The 26,138-nt window shown below is 47.8% G+C and overlaps 3 protein-coding genes across 8 annotated transcripts in view; 2 read left to right on the top strand and 1 right to left on the bottom strand.

The window, feature by feature from the left end:
* LOC122386304 (serine/threonine-protein kinase PRP4 homolog) overlaps positions 1–25,719 on the bottom strand; it is a 42,636-nt gene extending 16,917 nt beyond the window's left edge. For 4 of the 6 annotated variants that reach the window (XR_006257357.1, XR_006257358.1, XR_006257359.1 and 1 more), the window contains exons 1-10: positions 25,479–25,685; positions 21,701–21,889; positions 21,064–21,421; positions 20,443–20,642; positions 17,365–17,775; positions 16,960–17,082; positions 16,336–16,545; positions 15,376–15,645; positions 9,728–9,844; positions 8,840–8,993 (exon numbers count right to left, since the gene is read on the bottom strand). Coding sequence is in view for 2 of the 6 variants with exons in the window: in XM_043375378.1 (XP_043231313.1) it covers positions 8,840–8,993; positions 9,728–9,844; positions 15,376–15,645; positions 16,336–16,545; positions 16,960–17,082; positions 17,365–17,775; positions 20,443–20,642; positions 21,064–21,421; positions 21,701–21,889; positions 25,479–25,501 (2,055 nt within the window). In the remaining 4 variants the exon portion in view is untranslated. Of the gene's footprint in view, positions 1–8,839; positions 8,994–9,727; positions 9,845–15,375; positions 15,646–16,335; positions 16,546–16,959; positions 17,083–17,364; positions 17,776–20,442; positions 20,643–21,063; positions 21,422–21,700; positions 21,890–25,478 lie in introns of all 6 variants that reach the window. The other 2 variants (XR_006257360.1, XM_043375377.1) reach the window with 2 other exon arrangements.
* Positions 3,936–5,208, top strand: LOC122386307 (replication termination factor 2-like). The gene has a single exon (XM_043375380.1). The coding sequence runs from the start codon at positions 4,043–4,045 to the stop codon at positions 4,904–4,906; it is 864 nt and encodes a 287-aa protein (XP_043231315.1). The 5' UTR covers positions 3,936–4,042; the 3' UTR covers positions 4,907–5,208.
* LOC122386306 (tubulin beta chain-like) lies at positions 13,643–15,216 on the top strand. Its single transcript, XM_043375379.1, has one exon. The coding sequence runs from the start codon at positions 13,772–13,774 to the stop codon at positions 15,110–15,112; it is 1,341 nt and encodes a 446-aa protein (XP_043231314.1). The 5' UTR covers positions 13,643–13,771; the 3' UTR covers positions 15,113–15,216.
* Positions 25,720–26,138: the final 419 nt, after the last annotated feature.

Here is a 26,138-nt window from a genome sequence, read left to right as displayed (position 1 = left end):
CCGAGCTATCGCGAAAACAAAACGTCCGGGGTGGGGTGGGGGGTAGGTATACTCGCCCCCGGCCGGCGAGGATTAGGCATTAGAGCCCTTCAAAGAAATTTTTGAAAGTCTTTGATTATATGGAGTATAGTATGTCATATGTGTAGGGGAGACCCGGGAGGTATGGGCCGGTTTCATGAAAAGGCAATTTTCTTCCAGTGGGCAGTGGCTAGACTCGGTTTTTCACTCTGTGTACGTGAAATTGCCTTTCGCCTGCAACGTGTGCCTGATATTAGGCATCTTGGATCAACTATTTTGTCTCGAGATAACTTTCAATAAATCATGTGCTTTTTCGATCCATCAAAATGCACCGGGAGGTATGGGCCATGGCCCGGGAGGTATGGGCCGGTGCCATGTTTCATATTATTTTCTCGACAATGAGAATAATACTCGTAGCTGGTATCTACCTCGATCTCTCTTAGAGCCCAGGATCCGCATAAGCGGCCAATAGCTTGCTTCAGTGGCCCAAACCTCCCGGTTAGGACGCCATAATGTGCGTAGCATCTCAGCTCATAATCTTGCAAGAAAGCTTCATATTGTCTATCCAGTCTTAATTTGCATGCTTTCAATAAATGAACTCCGTGTCGTTAAACACATAAAGCGACTTTATGTCGCTTTATGTTAGCGATGGTCGGACATCATAAAACGAGCCTGGTTCAAATTTATCACGAATTTTCTGTATGTGCCGTATTTTACTCGAAGAGGGCAACAACGCTTTATCGCCGCTCATTGCCATAGAAGACTGAGGAAGGTTTTGAAAATCACGTGGGATGTAATCACTGAATGGCTGGTACCAGTTAACACCGTCAAATGTGTAAAAATGCGCAACACTTCTTCAAAACTGCGATGGCCCATACCTCCAGGGGGCCCATACCTCCCGGGTCTCCCCTAAATCCATGGCCTCGTTTCATAAAGCGAGTCCGTAACTTACGCCAGTTTTTGGGCTTGTATTACAAGCGCATGTGAAGCGATAAATTTATTTCCCCTTCTCACTTCTGTTCTTGCTTGCAAGATAAATAAATTCAACGATTCAAACTATTGTCATCGCTTCACATGCACATGCAATACAAGACCAAAAACCGGCGTAAGCTACGGACTCGCTTTATGAAACGAGACCCATTTCATTTCGTGAATAATTAAACAGTGCAAGTAGTTTTGGTGATGCAGTACACCTTTTTGCGTTAGCTTTTGACCATTGGACAAAACATTTGTACACATTCGCCTTATAGGTGGCGTGGCGCCACAACTGGGCGGTTGGTCGCAAAGAATCGCCATCGTGCAAAACCAGAGGCGGATCCAGCTCAGAGCTTTTTTTTTGGGGGGGGAGGCAAACCATAACAATTTATCGATTCTTTCCATGCATCGTCCATAGGCGTAATGTTAAAATTATGCCGTTTGGGGGGGGGGGCAAATGCCAATTTTGCCCCCCCCCCCTGGATCCGCCACTGTTCAAAACTATTCGGCGGTCTTCCTCTACGACTCAACATTGAGCGAACGGTTCAACATTGTGCAAAACAAATCATCAGTGGTTGAAACTATTCGTCATATGCCGAGATGTCTTGCTCAATGCCGAAGTCTGGAGAAGTGTCAAACTGTTTTGCACAGGGCTGTGGAGTCGGAGTCGGAGTCGGAGTCGGTCGGAGTCGACAGTTGTGACCGGAGTCGGAGTCGGAGTCGATTTTAGAAACCCGAGCCGGAGTCGGAGTCGGAGTCACCGAAAATCTGTCGACTCCGCAGCCCTGCTAGGTCTGCGGAGTCGGAGTCGGGAGTTGGAGTCGGTCGGAGTCGACAATTCTGCCCGGAGTCGGAGTCGGATTCGGAGCTGGTTTTTGAAAGCCGGTGTCGGAGTCGGAGTCGGAGTCGCCGAAAATCCATCGACTCCGCAGCCCTGGGCCTCACTTGCAGATTTCTCATTTCAGTGTTCAATCTACTTTGCTGAATGGCTGAAATGAAACATACAACGCCGGAAAAGTTGTGCTCAATGCCGATTGTCAAAATGGCTCCTTAAACCCTTATGGCGAATGGTTGAATTCATTTAATGTGCAAAAAGGTGTAGTAGGGGAGAGTGGGGTAATTTGGCCGCTTTTTTTAGAAAACGATGTAACTAAAAATCGACAACACATTTCTGCATTTTCTCAACGCTGACAGGTGTGGCATACATTTTACTTTCTTGAACAGTAAACTTGAAATGATAGATTAACTACTTATATTGAAATTGTGACGTATTACAAAGGACTGCAAAGCGGCCAAATTGCCCCACTAGCAGGGTTATTTGTCCGTGGGTGTGGGTCAATTTGGCCGGTGTTAGTTTGAGGCCCTGATTTTGGTTATAGAAGAGTCAGCTTCACATTCAGCAATGGCGTGTGTCCTGCGACGCATTTGAAGCATTTTGGAGGTTTGACTCAGCCGTCACAGGGGTCGAAAATAGTCAAAATAGCGGCTTTAGATGCGATGACCTTGACCGTTTTTTACGAATAGCTTTTGAAGTAATCAAGCTAGGCCAAAACTAAAAGTACCATCGTAATTCTCTCGTCATTCCGCATCGAAACATGTATGTGTTGACCTCGAGAGGTCAAGGACAAAGGTTGGCTTCAGGTCACGCTACCTCAGGTCGCTTGACCTCAAGGTTACGTGAGTCCAAGGTCATCATGTATATTAGAGGTGGCAAAAGATGAAAATTTTGGGAACCAGACTCGAACCAGACCCGGTTGGACATTTCTGGAACCAGTCGGACTCGGTCTTAGTTGGAATCGGAACCAGTTGGACCCGGTCCCCAAAAGTCAATTAATACAAATTACTTGTAGACATCATTAGTTGCATCATGTATAACAGCCTATTTCCCACTGGGAATACTCATGAGCTTGTGTGCAAAGAAACATTCACTTCATTCACTTCATATTTTGCAATAATGTGTAGTGTGCAAGATGTATAGTTTGTGGTAGGACCCGGTTGGACCCGTCAGAAAATTTCCAGGAACCGGTCTGGACCCATATGGGTCCAGACTGGTTCTTTGGACCGGGTCCTCGGGTCCACATTTTGCCACCTCTATTGTATATCATTCGATGCGCCTCGACGAGCTGAACACAATGAGACCATTTGCGCGGCTGTATCTTTTTTCTGTAAGTATTTATTAGCAAAAAAGCGATAGGTAACCTTTGATGACGTCACATGCCCTTACAGCTGTCCAATAGGAAATATGGCATCAAGGTAGTCAAAGTTGGTCATGAATCGTGTCCTTTATGGTATAATTGACCATGACAACTCGGCCGTCCCAGCATAGTGACTCTGAGTGCACCGGCCAAGTTGCCCCGCTAGTCCCGGCCAAATAACCCCACATGGCCATTGTGAAATTTTTGTCTTTTAAGTCGTCATGGCTGTACAACACTAGATGAAATTGCTCTTGGAACCGCTGAACACCCTAAAAAATGGCGCTATAATGTTGGAATCCGTTTACAGCCCAAATACTACATGTTATACAAATAAGTATGTTATAAGTAAGTATGTTATACGGAAGTAAAAGTTACCATTTTCTAACGAAATTCACCTTTTATTAATTTTGAATAAAACTATGAGGGGGAAAGTTTTGACATTTGTTCTCGAGTTAGTTCTGCCGATGACAAATAAATAGACTAAAGGGACTAAAGTTATTTCATTCACTTTTATCAGCTTTCGTACAGGTGGGGGCGGCCAATTTACACCACCGGCCAAATTACCCCACTCTCCCCTAGATGCCAGATGGTGATTGTAGGTATGTAGCAGTGCAAACCACAGCGTATATTATAAATAGTGCAAACAGCGTTTTAGTGACGAGGACGAAAATACTGCAGCAATTTAGAGCTGCGTCGCTTTCGTCTACAGCGTAATTAAACTCGCCATGTTTGTATTCGAAAGTTGCATTATTTCGTGAGTTGTCTAGCGAAGGGGGTGTGCAAACCGCTAGAATCAGTTTTCATTATTTTTGCCATATTTTGCTTGCTTTGGACCACCCGAAGAAAGTGCCAAAATGGGATGCGATGGTGGCACCATCCCACGAAGAGACGAGCTAGTGAGGACAAAGAAACAGGGTGAGCAAAAAGACAAAGATTCTGTGAGAAAATTTAAGTGGCATAACTGTACTATCAGCCAAAGCAAGTTAGAGAAGCCCATTGTGGCATGCGAGTTGGGAGGCTTGTACAGTAAATCATCAGTGCTTGAAGTGCTGCTGGATAAAGATAGCAAGCCTGTCTCGGCTGAGCACATCAAGGGCCTGAAGGATGTCAAAGTCCTGAACCTCACTGAGAACTCGGCTACTTCAGTTGTGCCACATAAGGGTGATAGCACTCTGGACACAGAGGCATCAGAGTACATATGTCCTGTTGTAGGCCTGGAGATGAATGGCAAGTACAGGTTTGTTTTTCTATGGACCTGTGGATGCGTATTCTCGGAACGGGCCATCAAAATGGTCAAGTCAGACACCTGCCACCAATGCAACAAGCCATTCACTGATGATGATGTCATAGTTCTGAACCCTGATGATGATGAGCTGGAATCAATGAAAGTGCGGATGGAGGTGAGGCGGGCCAAGGCCAAAGCCCTGAAGAAGTCCAAGAGGACAGCAGAAGGTGATTCTGTGACTGTCAGTGAACCACTGGCAAAGAAGAAAAAGGTGGACACAGAAAGGAAGACAAAGGTGCTCGCTGGTCCCTCTATTAATCTACCAAATAATGGCAAACTCATGGATCCTGCTTATGCAAAGGCATCAGCCTCATACAGTGTTGCCAGGGATGAGCAGAAGACAGAAGTGTATAAATCTCTGTTTACCTCTCATGAGTCTGCCAAGACCAGGCAGACAGCTCACTGGGTCACCTACAATCCCTTGTTCAACTGAACAGCAGCACTAGTGCATATGCTGCTGTACAATGAGATGTTCCCCCTCATGAACTTGTGATTGTGTCTGCAACCATGCCTGCCAGGCCAAAGGCAGTGTTCATCTGTAGTTGTAAAGTGAGTGTCTGATGGTGTAATTCATGTGGTGTGCTCGTCAGGCAGTGTCTTGTATGGTTATGGTCCACTTAATGATGTCAATGGTGTTTGTAGCACCAAGAGTGTGATATGCATCACTGAAGTTGTATTTGTAATGTCAAAAACTATTGAATCTTGTGTAATAACGACCAACATCGGTGAGATAAATCTTTGTAGCCTGCTGGGTGGGAAATGTGGCAGATGTGTGACTGGACTGGGCACAAGCAGCTGGACTCTAGAGAAAGAACGCTCACTGACAGAGGCTTGGTAATTTAGCACATACATCAGCACCACTTCACCAGTCATTACCACACCACTAGGACATGAAGTTGCACACTATTCTTCTCAGCAGTTATGATTCATTCACAGATCAAACAAAAGCAACACATTGCTGCAAGTGTCCTCTGGCTGTTTGGCTGATGACTCCCCGACTTGAATGTTCTTAAAGATATGTCGCACAATGCTGAACTAATGGTTTCCATCCAGCGACATACCATGAAAGGTATAATAATAAAAATATGTAAATGTTGGCCAACTGTTTTAGGGAGCTTATAGGACAAAATGGTCCTCAGATTTGGCAAACCCTGAGACATGACAAAAACATATATGTATATCTCACAACACAAAACAACATCAGGCGTAGCACAAAATAAAACTCGAAATTGAAATCTATTTTCCTGATTTTGAATGTAAGTACCTACATGAAAACAATTAAATCCAAAATAAATAAAAAAAAAATCAGCACAGCTTATGATTTCGGTCTTTGTTGAAGGCAGTGTGTTCTGATTTCACACATTACTGGCCGGTCAATACAAATGTTTTGCTCTCCAATTTGTACAGTTCATCTAACAACACATGTACTGTGTGAGGTGCTAATTGCTATGTTCTGCACAAACTGAAGAAACATTGAAGGGGCGTCAGCATTCAAAGAAAGATGAAAAGAAAAGTTCCATTACCAGCTATCCTAACGAGCTCTAATAAGTACCAAAGAAAGATACGAATAATGGATCATCAGTCTAGGATCTAGCCATTGTACGGTGTGTCTAAAAAGTATGTCCCCTGGTTTGGCTCTCCCACCGTAGGCGAATCAGTAACTTGGCGGAATCCGCCGCCGAGGTAGGGAGGGTCGGAGAGGGGAAGGGAGGGGAAGGAGGGGCAACCGCTCGGGACCAGACGATACCTGGCTGACCCCGCGCTCCCTCCATGACCTCCGTCCTGCCCTCAGGCGAGGACCGATTTCCTCGGCCCGTAGCGGCCGAGCGGTGAAGCCGAGCTCGCGGGGCGTGACCGCACTGGCCCAATCTTATAAAGGGAGTGCTATTCTTTTCACGGCATTAGGTAATATTTATAGTGATACGAGCGCTCAGCAGTGGATGTGTGAAAATACAGTCCAAAACAAGCGGAAGCATCAAGCACACAATTCATTCAAAATATGCTCTCCCATTCCAATAAGTCACCACTTCTATGGCGGGAGTATTTTCTTAGAGCGTAAAATTCGCGCTGCTGCAAACGAAGACACTATCGAACTTCATGAAATCGGGCGCTGGGATCCCGTCAATATACGATGAAATTAAATGCGTTAAAACAATTTTGCACGTAATAGCCGTTTCCTTTAGCCAATGCCCAGTGACGTCATATCCATTCCCCGGCGTTTATAAGACTGCCTCCCCCCCAAGCACCGCACGAGGAAGAGAGAGAGAGAGAGAGAGAGAGAGAGAGAGAGAGAGAGAGAGAGAGAGAGAGAGAGAGAGAGAGAGAGAGAGAGAGAGAGAGAGAGAGAGAGAGAGAGAGAGAGAGAGAGAGAGAGAGAGAGAGAGAGAGAGAGAGAGAGAGAGAGAGAGAGAGAGAGAGAGAGAGAGAGAGAGAGAGAGAGAGAGAGAGAGAGAGAGAGAGAGAGAGAGAGAGAGAGAGAGAGAGAGAGAGAGAGAGAGAGAGAGAGAGAGAGAGAGAGAGAGAGAGAGAGAGAGAGAGAGAGAGAGAGAGAGAGAGAGAGAGAGAGAGAGAGAGAGAGAGAGAGAGAGAGAGAGAGAGAGAGAGAGAGAGAGAGAGAGAGAGAGAGAGAGAGAGAGAGAGAGAGAGAGAGAGAGAGAGAGAGAGAGAGAGAGAGAGAGAGAGAGAGAGAGAGAGAGAGAGAGAGAGAGAGAGAGAGAGAGAGAGAGAGAGAGAGAGAGAGAGAGAGAGAGAGAGAGAGAGAGAGAGAGAGAGAGAGAGAGAGAGAGAGAGAGAGAGAGAGAGAGAGAGAGAGAGAGAGAGAGAGAGAGAGAGAGAGAGAGAGAGAGAGAGAGAGAGAGAGAGAGAGAGAGAGAGAGAGAGAGAGAGAGAGAGAGAGAGAGAGGGTTTAGTGTTTTGCAAATTTTGCATTGTTGACCTTGCGTAACGTCATTTATGACGTCATTGCGGCCATAAGTTTTTCGTCAATAGCTCCCGATCAAATTGGGCTAGCGAGTCGGGAAAACCACCATTTACCAATGCAGTGGAAGACCTGTCGAATCAAATGATATGCGATATCACCTCCTTTAACCAACTTCGTGACCTAGGACTCTGACCTGACCTTGATCTGAGGTCAACCTCAGTTGACCTCAACCGAACAAAACGTATGCCTATACCATTCGACACCTCTGAGCGAGGCGAAATAAACGATTATGCAAAAACCGCGGCTCTGCGGCAATTTTGCGGTTATTTATCAAAAACCGATTTCTTGCCTTGGGCTATATTACCTGACCCTGACCTGGTTAACGCGTTATAAGTTTCCTCGGCGAACACTATTGTTTATTAGGCGTCTACCAAAGATGAACTATCCAAAGTTCTCACTTTATGAAAATAATGTAAAATTTCCTTTTTATTTCAATCTTGTTTTTCTTTCTGATCAATTAAAGGAAAACTGAAACAAAACATTAAAATAGCAAAAACAAAAATGACGAGTGTATTTTTCTGTCACAAATTTCCAGGAGTGTTTTTTTGCAGCGATAGTAGCTCGGCATCGTTTACTTCGATCCGGATATTGTTGTTCAATGGTGGCCTCTGCGAACTTAGAAAAGCTGTTTATGGTCATGAAGGCCTGCATTGGCACACTATTACCACGATGTGGTTAGCCAGATGTTTTTCTTCAACGCTCCCTTTTGGCTCAGACACGTCGCTAAACGTGGCACCCGTAGCAAACGTGTCAAACGTGGCAAAACTTCACAGTCCCTACGAACCCTCATCAGCACTCCTTGGCTTGGTGTGTGACCCCTACCCTTTGGCCGAGACAGCCGCCAGCCTATACCGCGCGCCGCGCGGCGCACCGCTCCTTAGCGGGCGGGGGAGCGCACCACGCGCTCCCCGCCCACACCCCTCCCTCCTTCCCGAGGTCGTGTCACGAAGGTTCGGGATTACGCTACTATCAGCCACTGCGTAGCTGCCGCCCAGCGCATGGGAATGCGTGGTTTGGTCCGGATTCAGCCAACTACCGGCTCGCGACACCAGCGCCGCGTGGTGGCGAGGGGACATTCTTTTTAGACATACTATACAATGTACATGTCATACTCATTGTTTTCTTTTTCAATCCCTCGAAAGTTGGCCTATGACGGATCCTTCATATATCTGATGCAGACATTGAAATAAATAAGATCTGTGCCGGTGGCCCTTAAAAGCGACATCTCAACTACCAGCACCAGCTGCCAGAGACCGGATTAAAGCACCTAACTTCGCCCACGGCAGGCGAACATGACTCCCTGAACCAAACCACATGCCGTCCCCGTCATGCGCCGAACTTTGGCAGTGTTCGTGGAGAGGGTAGCGCTGCCTGTCGCTGACTCACCTCCCGCAGGTTCATGGAGAGCGGCTCGAACACCATACACAGGTGCGACTTGTGGAAAAAGTGTCTGAACAGCCGCAGGCAGTGGTAGCGGTCGTCGGCGTCGGCGTCGTTGAGCTTCTTCAGCGTCTCCAGCTCCTTCAGACCCGTCTTGTGCCTGCAGATATATAGAGTGACGGGTTAAGGCCACCCCACACTGGAACTCGCATGCGGGTTGCGGGTTTGCGGGTTTTGAGATTGCGGGCATAATACTAATTCATAGATTGATTAGATCGCTCCCTTATGGTAACTTCATGAATACAGTGAAGCCTTCAGAAACTTACATATAGTCGCAATACCAGCACAACGAACCAAAATTCGACTCTAACGAAAAACCCGCAAACCTCGCAGAACTCGCAGACCTCGCAGCGAGGAAATTCGAAAGTTGACTCAAAACCAACTTTTGGAATGCGATGCAAGGTCGCTCGCAAGCTAAAAACATGCAGACTCACCTGCTAGATGGTAGTGAAGGTCACTCAGCTTAGATTGCATTATTTGATTTTGAAGAAACCCGAAAACCCAAAAACTCGCAACCCGCATGCGAGGTCCAGTGTGGGGCGGCCTTTAGAGATGGAATAAAGGAGCATATTCTGCCTCTTTGTTAGGTGATGTGTTGCGAAAGCTCAATCTACACATTTTATTGAACTCTGAAGGCTGCACTTCAAAGTTCGCTGGACAGGCGGCTCAGTACTTTTTCTACATTGGTTATCCAGCTGTCCAAGTGCCTTGTGACCAAATTCAAATGGTATTTTACAAGTGACGGAAAAGCCAACGTTTTGAAAAGCCAACTCAAAGGCACAAATAACGAAGGATGAATTCTACCCGGGCGGGGTGGAGGGAGCGGCCACTGACATGATCTCGTTGTTGCGGATGATTTTGACGGCCACCTCCTGGTTGCCGCGCGCCTGATCTCTGGCTCTGACCACGTTGGAGAACACGCCCTGGCCCGTGTAGCCGTACACGGCGTACCTACCGACAGGAGAACAAAGCCCGATCAGACTCCGGGGTACAGCGTGAACGTAGCATTATTTCGGTTTAGAGCGCACAAACAGTGTGTTTCACATCGTCCATTCACAGGGGATCGAAAAAAAACGCATTGCTTCTTTGTTTCGATTTGTCTCTTAACCCGCGCACCGACGGGGGGCGGATATCCGCCCCCCCCCCTGAGGTTTTTCGCGAATAGCGGGAAAACCGCGGCGCGTAGCGCCGCGAAATTTGGTACGACTATTCTCTCATCAATTTTACACATGGTGTGCAAGTTTGAACCTCCTAACTTTTCAGGTCAGGTCACCAGGTCACTTTGAATGACCCAACCTCAAGTCACTTTTTTGCAACTTTGTCACCGTGCCAGAGCTACAGTAGATGTCGGAGGCCTTTGAAAGTCGCAGGATGTTATGAGGTCATTAGTAGCTACAATTTGTATATCTCGGAATTTTGATATCGGTGACCTAAGGTCAGGTCAATTTCTCGACCTCCCCATTATAAGTCAATGGGGGAAAAATCAACTCCCTGTTTTTACCACTAAAACGGGTCGGAATGGCCCCATAAACCATACATGACCTCATATACGATCAACCTTCACTACCTTGAGGTCTGTTTTGCTGTAAGGTCATGTGACGTCATCAAAGGTCACCAGCGGTTTTTTGACAATAACTCCGTACAGGAACAAGATACAGCCGCGCGGATGGTCTCATTGTGTTCAGCTCGTCAAGGCGCATCGAATGATATACATGATGACCTCGAGGTCACGTGACCTGAGGTCAACCTTTGACCTTGACCTTTCGAGGTCAACATATATATCATTCGATGCGGATTGACGAGAGGATCACAATGCTGCCCTTAGTTTGTTCCTATATTGACTAGTTCGAAAGTTATTCGAGAAATCTCTTCATACCTAGCGCCGCCATTTTGACTTTTTTGACCCCTGTGACGTCATCTTTGACCTGACCTGAAAATGACCTTAGTAAAAATTGTAGACCTTGTCCGTGCGTATCCCTTGCCGTTTACCGCTTGTCGCTATCTTGCTTCGTTCTCGAGATCTCAGGGGGGGGCGGTCATCCGCCCCCCCCCCGTCGCACAGTGTGGCCAAACGCCAGATTAGCGCGAATTTAATCAAAAAACGAATTTTGGAATTTTGAATTTTAATAACTATCAGTCGATAGGAAATTGTCCAAAGTATGTCAATACCATAATACTTTGGTTCAATGTCTTCCTTTCGGTGTCCAAAAGGCTAGCTAAAGTGGACCTACGCAATGCCGGTCCCGGCTGTGCTGAAATCATCGAAAACCCGCGTCATGTTTACAACACATTTTGGCGTAATTGTCGGAAGGGTTTGGAAATAATTGGAGTGGCATATGACTACTGAGCCTATATTTGATAGTATACCCGAATTCTATACGTATCCTTGGAGTAACCGATGAGTTATGCTCATTTGAAAATGACCTTTTCAGACATCCCCTGAAAACACTGTCCATCTTAAAAACGTAGAGATATAAGAAAATGGCCAGAAAACTCCACGCCAAATCTACCATGAGAAGATTCGCCACACTTTTCTGGACATGATCCATTCAAGAAACCCTGCCCCAACCTGCCCCACGGCCTTTGGCTCAGCTTTGAACGTATCGGGTTGGCCCGCCCGGGGAGGTCCGGCTACAAGGTGGGCGCGGCGGCGGCTCCGTAACGTTACGCGGATGGCTCAACCGCTGTATTTCTGACTTGTTATATTGCAGAATACGGTCGCCAATGAATAAATCTTGACAATTTTTTAACCCTCGCCCATATAGGGGGTGAGGGTGGGGGTCGAAAGGACCCCTCTCGGTTTTTCGCAAAAAGCTCATGTAAAAAAGCGGCCGATCGCGACGAAACTTTCAGTACCCTCGAGTTTATCAATTTTACACCTACCCTTTAAATTTCACGACCCTGACCCCAATGACCTTTGACCTGTGACCTATTTCTCGAGACCATGTTTGGCCGGAATCGCGATTGGGCGTATGTTTGCTTGCATTAGCCGCGCGTTTGCAGTCTTTTCGTGGTTTCAAGCGTCTACACATGTGATATTATGATGTTGGTCCCATGCATTATGGTCGGTGTCAAGATCACTTGAAGGTCAGGTCAGTTCAATGATCTTTGATGACCTCGGTTCACCTATTTTAGTTTTACATGCTTCCAGGCTAGTTTTTGGAGCTGATTTCGAATTTAGTAACCATTTGAACATTTAGGAAGAAGTTTTGGTGCCATCGTAACATGCAACGAAGCTGTCACTGGCGGTTGACACCTATTAATTATGAATACCCGGCAGGACTGGTTGGCCTGACCTGACTTAACCCGACCTACGTTCGCGGCTAGCAAAACACCAATACGGGCGAGGGTTAATGACATGAAGGTGCTTATGGTGTAAGTCTTTGTTTTTACTCCCATTGCTGAGGTTCAGTCCTATCGGTGCGTGTATTTCAACAACCATCTAGGTACCGATTCATGTGCTTGACCAGGAACATTCACACAGAAACATAATTAGATGTTGATTTTTTTTTTCAAGCAAACTTTGGAGAATCATAAGAATTTACCAGAGAAATGATGGGAATTTCGTAAACGATTCCTCCTCCTAACATGCTCATCATTGCTGGGACCCACAATTTTATGCCTCTTATTTGCGGTTAAATTCCAGGATTTCGTAATCAGAGTCTGAGTCGTTCGGAGTCAACAGTTCTGACCCCAGTCAGAGTCGGAATCGGAATCGTTTTTGGAATCCGGACCAAGACTCGTAGTCTGAGTCACCGAAAATCCATCGACTGCGTGGACTTGCCATGGCTGCGGAGTCAGAGTCTGAGTCGATCGTATAAGTCGACAGTTTTGCCCGGAGTCAGAGTTGAAATTGACTTTTGAAAGCCGTAGTCGGAGTCGGAGTAACTCCATCGACTTCACAGCCCTGGCCTGGTAAGCACATCACCCGTCGTAAGCTAGTTCTCCTTACTTTTAGAGGCGGAACTATGCCATTATATGTCAGCAAGCATTTATCATGCATCGTAAAAGGTCTCACATATGTTTAAGTGTCAATTTTGCAACCAGCGGACCATTTTCAACGGATCCGAGCAGCGCTGGGATTTAATTCGCGCTAAACTGGTGTTTGGCCACACTGTGCGTCGGTGCGAAGTTGGCGCAGACCCCCGTCGGTGTGCGGGTTAAGTTTCAATTTTCAAGGTAGGTGCTAGACACAATTTTACTAAAAAAAAGTACGACGAACCCTCGCATGATGAAATCAATATTCCCTGAAACATTTATAAATTGTAATTAATGAAACAATATTTGAATAAACAACGTCTGGAAATAGTAGCGAAAAGCGCCTACAATATTATCGCTGGTACAGATAAATAGCATGTTGGTAATCCAGCACTTGTAAGCAATCATCAAACGCCCAAAGGATTAAATGCAAAAAAAAAAACACGCACACACACAAAAGTCGTGAAAATTTCTAGCCAACAGTATGGTAACAAAAGGCAACAGACACAGTACATAGCTCATGATAGTCTGGGTACAGAAGCACGATACTAAAAAAGCAGCATAATGCAAAATTTATTGTCTTATAAGCATCATGCATATTTCCCGCATAAAATCGCGTTAAAATAAACAGACAAAAGACAATTTTATATACCCTGAGAATGGCAACGGAAAACAAGCTCTTCAATTTACAACAAAATCCAAAACAAATCCTCTCAAAGCGAAACATGTCAATGGTGTACGCGCGCGCTTCACCTCGCGATTAACAATAGACGGTAGAAAAGCGACTAGAGTTTCACAGCAGGAAATTAAACTGGGGTGGGTATGTTATTTTACCGGTTTTAGTGTTAATTGTTTTGTCCTGTCTTTCGTCTCAATTGTAACAAACAAAAAGCAACGAAAATGAGAGAAATTGTCCACATTCAAGCAGGCCAATGCGGCAACCAGATTGGCGCTAAATTCTGGGAAGTTATTTCCGACGAACACGGTATCGACCCCACCGGTACCTATCATGGCGACTCGGATCTGCAGCTGGAGCGAATTAACGTCTACTATAACGAGGCCAGCGGCGGTAAGTACGTGCCGAGGGCGGTGCTGGTCGACCTGGAGCCCGGCACAATGGACTCTGTGCGCGCCGGGCCGTTCGGACAAATATTCCGGCCGGATAACTTCGTCTTCGGCCAGTCCGGCGCCGGCAACAACTGGGCCAAGGGGCATTACACAGAGGGCGCCGAGCTGGTGGACAGCGTCCTCGACGTGGTGAGGAAGGAAGCAGAGAGCTGCGACTGCCTGCAGGGCTTCCAGATGACGCACTCCCTGGGAGGCGGCACCGGTTCCGGAATGGGCACCCTCCTCATCTCCAAGATCCGTGAAGAGTACCCCGACAGGATCATGAACACCTTCAGCATTGTGCCATCGCCGAAGGTATCTGATACCGTCGTGGAGCCGTACAACGCCACCCTCTCCGTTCACCAGCTGGTCGAAAACACCGACGAGACTTATTGTATTGACAACGAGGCGCTTTATGACATCTGTTTCCGTACACTGAAGCTCACGACGCCCACGTATGGCGACCTGAACCACCTAGTTTCGGCCACCATGTCCGGCGTCACCACCTGCCTCCGGTTTCCCGGCCAGCTGAACGCCGACCTCAGGAAGCTGGCCGTGAACATGGTGCCCTTCCCGCGTCTGCACTTCTTCATGCCGGGCTTCGCGCCGCTCACCTCTCGCGGCAGCCAGCAGTACCGGGCGCTGACCGTGCCCGAGCTCACCCAGCAGATGTTCGACGCCAAGAACATGATGGCCGCCTGCGACCCGCGCCACGGCCGCTACCTCACCGTCGCAGCCATCTTCCGTGGACGCATGTCCATGAAAGAGGTGGACGAGCAGATGCTCAACATCCAGAACAAGAACAGCAGCTACTTCGTCGAGTGGATCCCAAATAACGTCAAGACGGCCGTGTGCGATATTCCGCCACGCGGTCTCAAGATGTCATCTACCTTCATCGGCAACAGTACTGCCATTCAGGAGTTGTTCAAGCGGGTTTCGGAGCAGTTTACCGCCATGTTCCGTCGCAAAGCTTTCCTCCACTGGTACACCGGCGAGGGCATGGACGAGATGGAGTTCACCGAGGCCGAGAGCAACATGAACGACCTGGTGTCCGAGTACCAGCAGTACCAGGACGCCACCGCCGAGGAGGAGGGAGAGTTCGACGAGGAAGAAGAGGAAGGAGATGAGCAATGAAATTCAACATCAACAGCACCTTACCTGGCAACCACTGTCCTGTCAAAATGTCTGTTAATACCATGTCCCCTGTCCCGTCCAAATTATACAAAGCCCAATTCCAACGTTGTTTCTTTACTTCCGACGCAATCCGCGGATTTACCAGTAACCAGTTCGTTCCTCCGCGTACATCTCTCCTCACCCAGCAGCACCCTGCTGCCCCCCCCCCCTCTATCGTTCCCTGTGGCCCCCTCACATCCCCCTTCCGCCGCCCCCCGTCTCACCGTCCGTCGAGCAGCTCGCCGATGCGGACGCGGTAGTAGCCCTCTGCGTCGTCCCAGTTGTCACGCAGGTGCGGGTTGTCGGTGAAGTGAGTGACCGCCTGGTCGCCGGCACCCGGACTGTCGAAATGCTCGGCGAATATGTCGGTGGCGGCGCTGAGGGCCGCCTCGCGGCTCTTCTTGCGCGCCGCCTCGCGCAGCTCGGCCTCCATGGCGGCGGCTCGCTCCAGTTCGCTGGGCCGCCGCTGCCGCTCCGGAACGGCGGCAGGCGCGCTGGGGAGAGGAGGGGTCAGAGGTCATTATCCTGGGACGGCGTCACGGCACCGCAGACACTGGGGGAAAAGAGGCCACAGACCATTATCCTGGTACGCTGAGGACTTTCAGAGGTCAGAGATCACAGCGACAGGAGAGGTGAAAGGTGACAAAACACTTCAGGTCAACGCTCTGGGGCGCTGCGGACAGAAGAGGTTACAGGTCACTTTAAGTCATCATTCCGGGACGGGGGGGGGGGGACATTTCGGGTAAAGTTCAGCCTAACTAGGGGAGGCAGCAGAGACGATGAAAGGAGTCAGGTCACAGGTCCCCTCGGGAACAAATATGCGTGCTAGCAAGTGAGACTGATGTCTACATTTTTATCGGCGCTCCATGCACACATCTCGTGAGTTATCATACAACAGCTGGTCAAAGATACAGGGTGCACCGCGACCAAGACAGGCACGAGGCTGGTGGCGGAGACCGATCCCCTGCGTATGGACAAGTCGGCTCTCACCTGGCGGGCACGGAACTGGCGGCGGAGGGCCCATCACAGGCGCACACACGGGCCAGTCGGCTCTCATCTGGCGGGAAATGGACTGGTGGCGGAGACCCATCCCCTGCGTATGGACCAGTCGGCTCTCACCTGGCGGGAAATGGACTGGTGGCGGCGGAGACCCATCCCCTGCGTATGGACCAGCCGGCTCTCACCTGGCGGGCACGGGACTGGTGGCGGCGGAGGCGTTCAGGCTGTCGAGCACCTTCAGCTCCGGCGGGCTGCCCGGCTGCGAGTGCGACCAGGAGGCGGCCGAGTCCTCGGTGCCGGCGCCCAGCTTCCTCAGCAGCTTCTCCCGCTCGCGGCGGCGGCGCTCGATCTGCGCCTCCTCGTCGTCGTCTTCGTTCACCTCCAGATCCAGCAGCCTGCGGCACCGGGCAGCGACGGTAAGGCGGCAGACGGTGAGCGGGCAGCGACAGACGGGGCAGAGGAGACAAAACAATCCCGTTCAAGGTCAGCGGGGGCTTGGCTGCGGTTATGGAACGGGATTGGCCGGACGACGCAGAATCTTCGTCGTCCGAGAGACTCCGAACGCGGGCTTAGTGTCCATTTATACCAGGTTTATCATCAGTGTTGAGTAAGATAAGCAGTAAGCTGGCAATTATACATATATGAATTATTTTATAATTTTTTGCTGAACCCTTCGGCTAAACCTATATGATCCAAGTCCGGACAGTGCGTCCCACACGGTCAGTGCCGGGCAGCGGGCACCGACCGGGGCCCGGGCGCCGGGAGGGCTCCCGGCCGGCCGGCCGCGGGTGTACCCGCCGGGCACTCACTCGTCATCGCTCTCCTCCTCCTTCTGCGCCAGCAGGCCCTCGGACAGGCTGCCCTTGAACTTGTCCTTGTCGTCGTCGTCGTCCCGCCGCCGGCGCCGGTCCCTGTCCCGAGAGCGAGAGCGGCTGCCGACAGACACCACACGGTTACCCACATACGATTACATCTGCGTACAACGAGCTCAGAGGGCGATCGACTGAAGAGTGAAGGCGAGCCAACGCTGTCAACACCGCGAGTTTAACTATTGCTCATACCAGAGGATAAAAATCCAAATTAATATATTCAGCATTTATGTCAATACCAACAACTCACAACCAATGCGCTGCTATCAACAGTTATCCCAACAGTACCCTAATCACTGAAGTGGAAAGTGACCCAGCCCGTCCGTCCGTCCGTCCGGTTCTCACCGTCGGTCCCGGCGGCCGTCGCGGTCCTCCTCCAGTCGCCGCTGCTCCCGCCGCTCCATCAGACGCTCGCGGCTCTCGCGGCGCTCGCGGGCCTCGCGACTGGTGCCGCGCCGGTCCGGCTCGCGGCCGCGGCGCCGCTGTTCGGCCAGCCGCTCCCTGTCCCTGTCCCGGTCCTCTGGCCGCTCGTCCCGGCGGCCCTCCGAGTGGCGGCGCTCCTCTCTCCTGGAGCGAGACTCCTCGCGGTGCGGCCGAGAGCCTTCGCGGTGCGATCTGGATTCGTCTCGATGCGATCTGGACTCCTCGCGATGTGACTTGGACTCATCTCTGTGTGACCTGGACTCATCCCGCCGTGACCGGGACTCCCCTCTGCCCGAACGGGACGATCGCCGGTGCGAGTCCCTCTCACTGGATCTGAAACGAGACGGGTCGTGTAACAATCTGGCATTCGACATGTTGAGTTGTAATGTGACAATATATATTCCCGACCGGGGCTGGGAAAATGCGTTTTATTCACCGAGGTTTTTGTGCGGAGGACCGAGTGCCGGTAGGCACGAGGTCCGTAGCCAAAAACCGAGGTGAATAAAACTGCATTTTCACAGCCCAAGGTTGGGAAGAGATTTACCACATGCCGTATCGGCGCAACAGTTACAGGGTGGGGCAGAAAGATTTACCTCTTGATTTTCTTAAATATTTCGGCCCCGAACAAAGATATGAAATTGATTTCTGGCACATATATGCAGTAACATGTACACATCTCAGCAACGGCATTATGACTCCATAGGGTCACCTTTGTCCTTCACCACTGCCTCGAAACGTTCCTCTGCGGAGGGGCACGAGCGCCGCACGGTGTCCCCGCCAAGATTCGACGGTGCCGTCTCGAGGGCCAGCTTCAGGGCGGCGATTCTGCTGTGTGCCGCTGCACACACCCTCCTCTCCAAGATGGTCCAGATTGCGAAGTCCATCGGGTTCAGGTCTGGACTTGATGATGGCCGAATGTCTTTGTCCCAGAACCCAGGCATGTGGGTCTCCCACCACGGTTGAGCGATGTTGGCCGTTTGCGGCGGCGCACCGTCCTGGACGAAGACGTATCCGTCTCGGAACGACTGAGTGACCCAAGGCAAAGCGTGTTTCTCCATCAGATGGACTTAATCCTGTAAATTAGCTTTTACAGCCTCCTTGATGAAGACCAAGGTTCCTTTTGAGCCGTCGCATGCGACGGCAGCCCAACCCAAGACACCAGCAAGCTGCTGGCGACGAAAAATGGTGCGAATAGCAGGATCAATGCTGGATGGACCATCTGCCAAAAATCTGACGCTTTGGGAGTGTCTCTGGGGCTCAAGCATGAAAATGTTGTCATTGGACCAGAAGAATGCCTTGTTACCGGCGCTCCTCATCTCTTCCAATGTCTTTTGGGTCCTGTGTAGCCGCTTTTCCCTGGATCCCGCCGAAATTAGGTGCCGATGTTGCACACTGTATGACATGAAGCCCAAGCCGTCGTTTATGATTCTCCTGGCGGTTCTTGGCGAAACACCGAGTTCCCTTGGCAGTTTGCGCATGCTTCGCCTAGAACTTGAAACGCCTTCTTGTGCACGATATTTACCAGCTTTTTGAAGCAGATATTCCTTGTTCTGCCTGGCATGGACTTCGTCGACACTAAGGCTGTCTTTTTAAGTCATTTAATTACATTGCAAACAGTTTTTACGGCAACACCGAGCTGTTTGGCAGCGCTTCAGGAGCTATGGCCAACCTACTTCAGCGCCGCAATTTGGGCTCTCTTAGTCATCTTCGCTATAGCTCGCCAACAGATATTACAAAATGCAAAAAGGATCATAATGTTGATACATGAGTCAGTTAGAAAGCTGCATGCAAAATTTTATCAAAATCCGTTTATAACTTTTTGAGTTATTGACCGAAAATAAACAGGTAAATCTTTCTGCCCCACCCTGTAATATTATATTTATTTGATATTATATATTATATTCTTAATATTGTCTTAATATTATATTAAAACTATGTTCATATTTATAGTAACCGTAATTATTTTTTGTGTTTTTCATTATTGGGCTGCGTTGAGTTGAGTATGAATGAGATGAAATTCCCTACTTCCCCCTTATTTAGGGTTTGAAAAAGCTGAGGATGAAGATGGTGGAGAGCCAGAAGATAGAATAAAGATATGGAGTCCAGCAGGAGTGAGGAAATCGTGAGGAAAACTGAAAATTGGGTGAAACTCTGAATCAAACACTTCTTGGATCCCAGCTGGAACAATATCAAATGTTTCATTGCGGCGCGTTAAGATGCTTCGCGCATTTAAATTGTTCGTTTTTGTTTTGCGTGCATTATGTAGTAATTATTCTGACCATGTTCTGCAGCAATAAATACATTGACATTGAAACGATAACCCTGTTTAGTTGAATTACGTTGACAGCAAAAGTAAGTAAACACGCAGCCACTGTTGCTGTTGCTGTTAGTGAACACACAATCCGTAAATATCTTCTTTGGATTTGGTTCTTCCGCTCAGAATATACAGTAAAATTTTGTCTGGGAAAATCAAAAAGCCCTAGGGCCGAATCGTTTCCCAAATACCTTCAACATTAGCCGAGGCGGGCCGAAGCCATTTCCCAAATGCACGTGCTAATGTTAAAGGGATATCTCGGCATGTGGTAATTATTTCATAAATATGCAAGATATTGCAACAAAAATTACCCGACGTTTCGTTTACTATAACTAACTATGCATTACCCTTGAAAAGTTATCGTAAACGAAACGTCGGTTTTTTATCCAGGCCTCCCTCCAACGGGCTTTTAATTGTCCCAATTACGGGACGGCTCCATCTCCTCCCGGCGCTTGTACCTCACCCCCAATTTTTGCTGCAATATCTTGCATATTTATGAAAGCTGGAATTCCCCGAACACCAGGCCGCATCATACCCATAAGTACATATAATTTCCACAGCGCTTTGAGCTCGAATCTCCTTTCATACCTAGCCTCTCACCCTCCCAGCTCCCCGCCCTACCCCGAGCCGCCCGCCCTCCTCCGCAGCCTGCCCGGCCCCCGGGCCGCCGCGGCCGCCGCCCTCACCTGTGCTTCCTGCGCCGCTCCGACCGGCCGCCGCCGCCCGCACCGCTCGGCTCGTCGTCACTCAACTCGATGACGTCCGGCATGGCCTCGACGTTGATGACCTCCTGATGTCCGGCGGCGCGCCTCTGGGCGGCGGGCCGCTGCGCCAGCTCCTCTCGCACCTCGGTGAACACCTCGTCCAGCCGGGCCTGCAGCAGCGCCTGCCGAACGGCCCACGGGAGGACGTCAAACAGATGAACGTCAAAGGCACAGAAACAACGATATCGGGCTTCACTGGGAGCCATTCGGCCACCACAACACGGAAATACGTGCACAGTCCATCAGGAAAGACGAGCAGAAATGCTGCCTAGACCGGCTCGCGCCACCAGTGAGCAGTAACCCGCCAGTATTTGTCATCGATTGGGGCCCTCCGCTGTTTATCACGAGTATTTAGTAACGCTTCCAAGGCTAAAATGTGTTTCCTAGCTACACTAGCCTACAGTTTCCTGTTCAGCCTATTTTCATACTGCCCATTCTCACTGCGACCTCGCCTGTCTCCCGTCCCGATCAGCCATTCCACCCCCATGCTCCTACCTTCTAGTGTATACCTACCGCTCAGCCTTTCCGCCCCCGCGCCCCCACCTTCTGGTGCATGAGGTCGTCAAGGTCGAGTGTGTCCTCGAGCGGCGCGGTGGCGTCCATGGTGTCCTCATTGCTGAGCGGCATGGAGGGTCCGCGCCGGCGCGCCTCCTCGTCTGACGAGTCCTCCACGTCCACCAGACGGATGACCGGCGCCGGAGGCGGCACCGGCTGCGGCGCGCCGTTCGACACGGCCGGTGCCGGCACAGGCGCGGGGACCGGGGCGGGGACCGGCGCGGGGACCGGCGCGGGGACCGGCGCGGGCGAGCCGGCCCGCTCGCCGTCGCTGTGCCGCGGGGACGCCGAGGACCGCGAGCGGTCCCGATCCCGGTCACGTCTGTGCCGGTCCCGCTTGTGTTTCCTGAGAATGAGCGGTGGGCTGTCACCTTCAGGCAAACTTTCCTCCATAATGCATAGGAGATATTTTATGAGCTTTGAGAGAAGCTTGCTTTGAATAACGGTGAGAACATTATGAAAAGGATTGGATGTCATGAAATGCTATTCACATAATTAGAGGACTTATTGTCTCACAGAAAAAAAGCTTAAATTGAATTTTTATAATCAAGAGCATCTTCACTTAACATAACAAATCACTAATCAGTATAGCTTATTTCACCCTCGCGCTGCCGACTCTTCTCACTTGTGTTTGCTGCTGGAGTGTTTATGTTTGTGACTCTTGGAGCGGTGGTGGTGCTTCTTCTTCTTCTTGGAGGACCTGTGTGACGACCGGCCACGCGCGTCGTCCTCGGGTGAGGCGCTGCGCGAGCGTTTGGAGGCCGACTCGCGACCGAACTCGTCCGGAGACGATATGTCTGACATACCCACGTAGCTGAAACGGGGCCACCCCATCAGCGACGGCTCGGGTCGGGGGTGGCGGGGCTGACAGGCTTGTGTGAATGTGATGATCTACCAAAACACTTCATAGTTCCGTAAACCAGAGCAACTTTGTACCACTTTTTAGGTTTTTGTTGAATATCTTTTTTAATTGTTGTCCAATCTGGCTAGTTTTTTGCAACGTGGAAGCTACAACCTTTGTCAACAGTTTGCTCTAGAGTAAAAGAATGCTAGCATCTTGAGTTATTTTATTCTTTTTATTGAACAAGTGGTCTAAGTTGTAGAGGGGTTTTACAACTTTGTACCACTGATTATAATCCTATTTTATTCAATGCTAACGAATAAAATGGTATTTTACAGAGCATCTTTGGTCCACATAAGTTCTTTTAAAAAATATCCTGACACACCAGGACTTCAACTGGCTGAAAACAATCACAGAAACACTGGTTTACAATGGGGCAACAGTTTCACAGTGAACGGCTGTTCCGGGCTTTGGATGGAGTAAAATCACATGGGCACTCTGGCTTTTAAATGAGCGGCTGAGTAAGAACCACAAAACTCAGCACCTTCAGAAGTCACTTGACAGTTCTCTAACAAATGAAGGTGAATTGTCCACGGGTGCCAACCGGGATGGGAGGCTGGAGCTTGCGGATGACATCGCTGAATAAGTAGGTAAGAATATCATCATGCCTAGGCCACTTAAACCTATTACCAAACTGCTCCATGGCACGGATTTTCGGCCCATCATCTGCGACAGCCACCACCTCACCCCGATACACCCTCCCTTCGTACAGGAACTCTACAAAATCACCAACTTGAATGCTGTTCCTGCTTGGAGCTGGTCCTTCACTTTGTTGTTCCTCAGGGTGTCCCTCTTCCATGAGGGACACCCTGCAGCATAACCAATCGACTATCAACATCAATAACTTCCAGCATTGACTGTCATAAATGACGAAAAAAGTATGCTATAGTGACGAGAAGCTTCCTAAGAATGATTTCCTGGTGGACCAAAGTTGTAGCATTTTGACGGAAAAAGTGCTTGCAACTTTGACCACCACCCCTAAAAAATGACCATAAAAAGAAAATGGGGGTTTTCTTCCTCTAAGTCTTTGGAGAACTCATGTACTTACTGTCTAGATAGCCAGTGTCGCTCCAGTTCTTACCAGTTCCGCTCCTTACATCATCCTAGCAACTTCTGTTTTTTTTTGCGCCAAAATCAAGGCTTTTATTATAAAAATTCTGCTGCTGTCAATGTCACATAACAAAAGCAGGTCTGTTCACACATAGTTAGGGCACATATTGGGCTAAATTGCCTGCATGAAAAAATGTCCTAAATATTACGATGGATTTATAAAAAAATCAGCAAAGTATCTTTTCCATGGTGGACCAAAGTTGCACCGATGGACCAAAGTTGCTCTGGTTTACGGTTCGAAAGAAATGTTTTAATGTTTGTAATCCACATATTGACAGGCTAAGAAAAAAAAAATGCAATCATATGACAATTGATCTGACAGCCATTCCAGTATGCAGAGCATGACTGTCATTGCTGACTGCTGAGCCAAGCATGGTCTACCAAACCAAATTTCTAAAATTTAAATACAAGATATTAAATTGAAATAGACTCTGGACAATTGCAGTGCTTAATAATCCAAGGTAGAGGCACTTAAGTAATGAATTGACACTATCGAATGTTAACAAAACACTGAAGGCCAATTAGCTTACTGACAAAGACTGCTTCACTGAAATGATAAAAATATGTCTTAAGCAGTTAATATTGAGGCATACAAAAATAATTACAAAAAAGGAAAAACTAGCTGGTGAGAATAAGGAATAAATGACAGTTTGACCAGTCACAGCTAATGAAATCTTGAAACCTGCAGGCTGAAGAAGATGTTAATGCAAAATGTTAATGCTGATTTTGCAAATAATGCACAACGGAACTTTAAGAGCCAGTCAATACATGAGCTTTGATGCTGAACTGCTTTCACATCCAGAAACTAGAACCATCACAATCAATATATTGTAATGCAATGCAAGTGATGCAACACTACCTGAATGATATATATCTATGCAACTAGGTGGAACAAAAAACAGATCAGGTAGAAATCTTCCTCAGAAACACAACATTCGACAAACTTGGTCACTCATGAGAACACTTATCATTTTATACCTTATCCCCATATTTTTCTTTGGCATGCACTCATGCTATGATTGACCTTTTTCTAATTATGTCTGTTTTGCTATCAATGAGTCCATTGTTGAGTCCAAAACAAACAAAAAGAGAGTGCAGACACTTAAAAGGAGGGAATTTATACCTGAGCTGTATAAACCATGAGTAATATCCTATTCAAATGAATTTCAGGATTCCTTTATCAACACTTCATAGCAAGTTGCATTGAGTTGAGTGATTAATTTATCATGTGTGACACAGTTAAGTGATTGATTTATTGAATATTTTATTTTTTAAACATCCAATAGCCACCAGATATTTTACAGCGGACAATTGTTAGTATAGTTACCATAGGATATACTGCTATACTGCCATATTTATAAGCTATACTGAACTTAAGGCCTTTAGTAGGTAATAGGTATGGTTACATCAGGTTTCACATTTTATAAATCATATTTCATGTTGGATAAAAATACCAATAGCTTTATGACATAAGTCAATGTGTGATATTTGTAGGGGAGAGCACTTCCATATTTAGAATCTACATTAACTACCTGGATGCTTCATTAAATTTCCCGTCCCACAGCCAAGTGTATTTTATAATTAATCCCAGATGCTAAGCAGGAAATTTAATGTTCCAGTGAATGATATATCTAATTGGTAAACCCTGGGTGGGAATGAACCATTTGCTAGACCCCTAGTTCCTATGAGGGTACCGTTTCATGGCACACTGCTGGCTGCAATCAGTGCATTTTGTGAGCTGACATCATAGGTTGTAGTTTAAGGGAATAGTTCACTTCCCTGAGTTTTTTTTTGCAATGGATTTACAATTTTTATGCTCAAAATGATCAGCAAAGAAAAAAGAAACTTTTTATAAAAACGATTTTTTCTACACCTTTTTATGCATAATTTCAAAAAGTTAAGGACCAAATTCAAAAATTTTACATTTGAAATGCACGTGAACATTTTGAATTTGGTCTTCAACTTTTTGAAGTTGTGCCCAAAAAGGTGATATTTTAATAAAGGAAGAACCATAAAAAGGAAGAACCATTCCATATAAAATATTGTTAGACTCGTACGCATTATTTTGTGTCAACCAAGCATATTGCGCAGTTCAAACCCATTGGCTGTAAGCAGCATGCTGATCGGCTGACGATTACATGGCTGCATTCCTCAGCAAGGCACTCTTTATGGAAAGGAAATGAAATATCCGTCTAAGGTTTGTTGGGCCGTAAAATGAAAAGCTTCTGATTTGTGCTAGTCTCAACTCTAACTATGTTACTACAAAACTGCTATTCCAATTCAAAAACCCATGTTAAAAGTGAACTATTACCTTTTAACATATTATGTCATGGGTCTTGACTGGAACAAATATTTCGCTGTTTTTCATTAATCGAAATTCTTTTTTACCTACCTTTCAACCTGAGAGAGCGCCATGGTGGAGCAGTATCTCCTATGTTCTTGTTCTTTGTCTCCTTTACGCCTGGGATCGTTTGTAGACCTACACAATCAAAGTTTTCCCTCTAATAACGATATATCTCCTGCATTAATATTTCTCTCAGAAATCAAATTTTCTTATTCAATACACACGATAAAGACCACATGCCGTCAAGGAAGCGGAAATAAACATAGTGCTTGTGAAACTGATGTCCATCAAATAAGCGTCGTATTCGTAATCGTACTCAGCGTCATGTCCGTGAAGTTAGCGTCAGCAACAGCAACGAATAGGTAAGTACAGTGTCGGATTCAGAATCGCTTAAAGGTAGTGTGCCACCTTTGAAAGATTTCCCATTTTATTTTGCCTAGGATAAGAAGCTTCTGTTTTTACCTAATATCGCAAAAAAAAATCAAAAATGGGCCTGGAATAGTGCCTTTTTCGCCTAAAAGTTTATCGGTTTTTAGATATGTATAACAACTGTAGTGGGCTCACCTGTAAACAGGCGTCGGCAACAATCGCGAATGCGGCGCACATGTGACAATAAGCAAAGGCCATTATAGTGTTACGACCATACGACGTACGGGAATGAGTTATCAGCTGTCTAATCGTAGACAACACAATGTCGAGCCTTAAACT

Source organism: Amphibalanus amphitrite, unplaced genomic scaffold (assembly GCF_019059575.1).
Source record: "Amphibalanus amphitrite isolate SeventyFive unplaced genomic scaffold, NRLGWU_Aamphi_draft 000246F_arrow, whole genome shotgun sequence".
NCBI lineage: Eukaryota > Metazoa > Arthropoda > Thecostraca > Balanomorpha > Balanidae > Amphibalanus > Amphibalanus amphitrite.
This window is presented reverse-complemented; position numbering and strand designations above follow the sequence as displayed.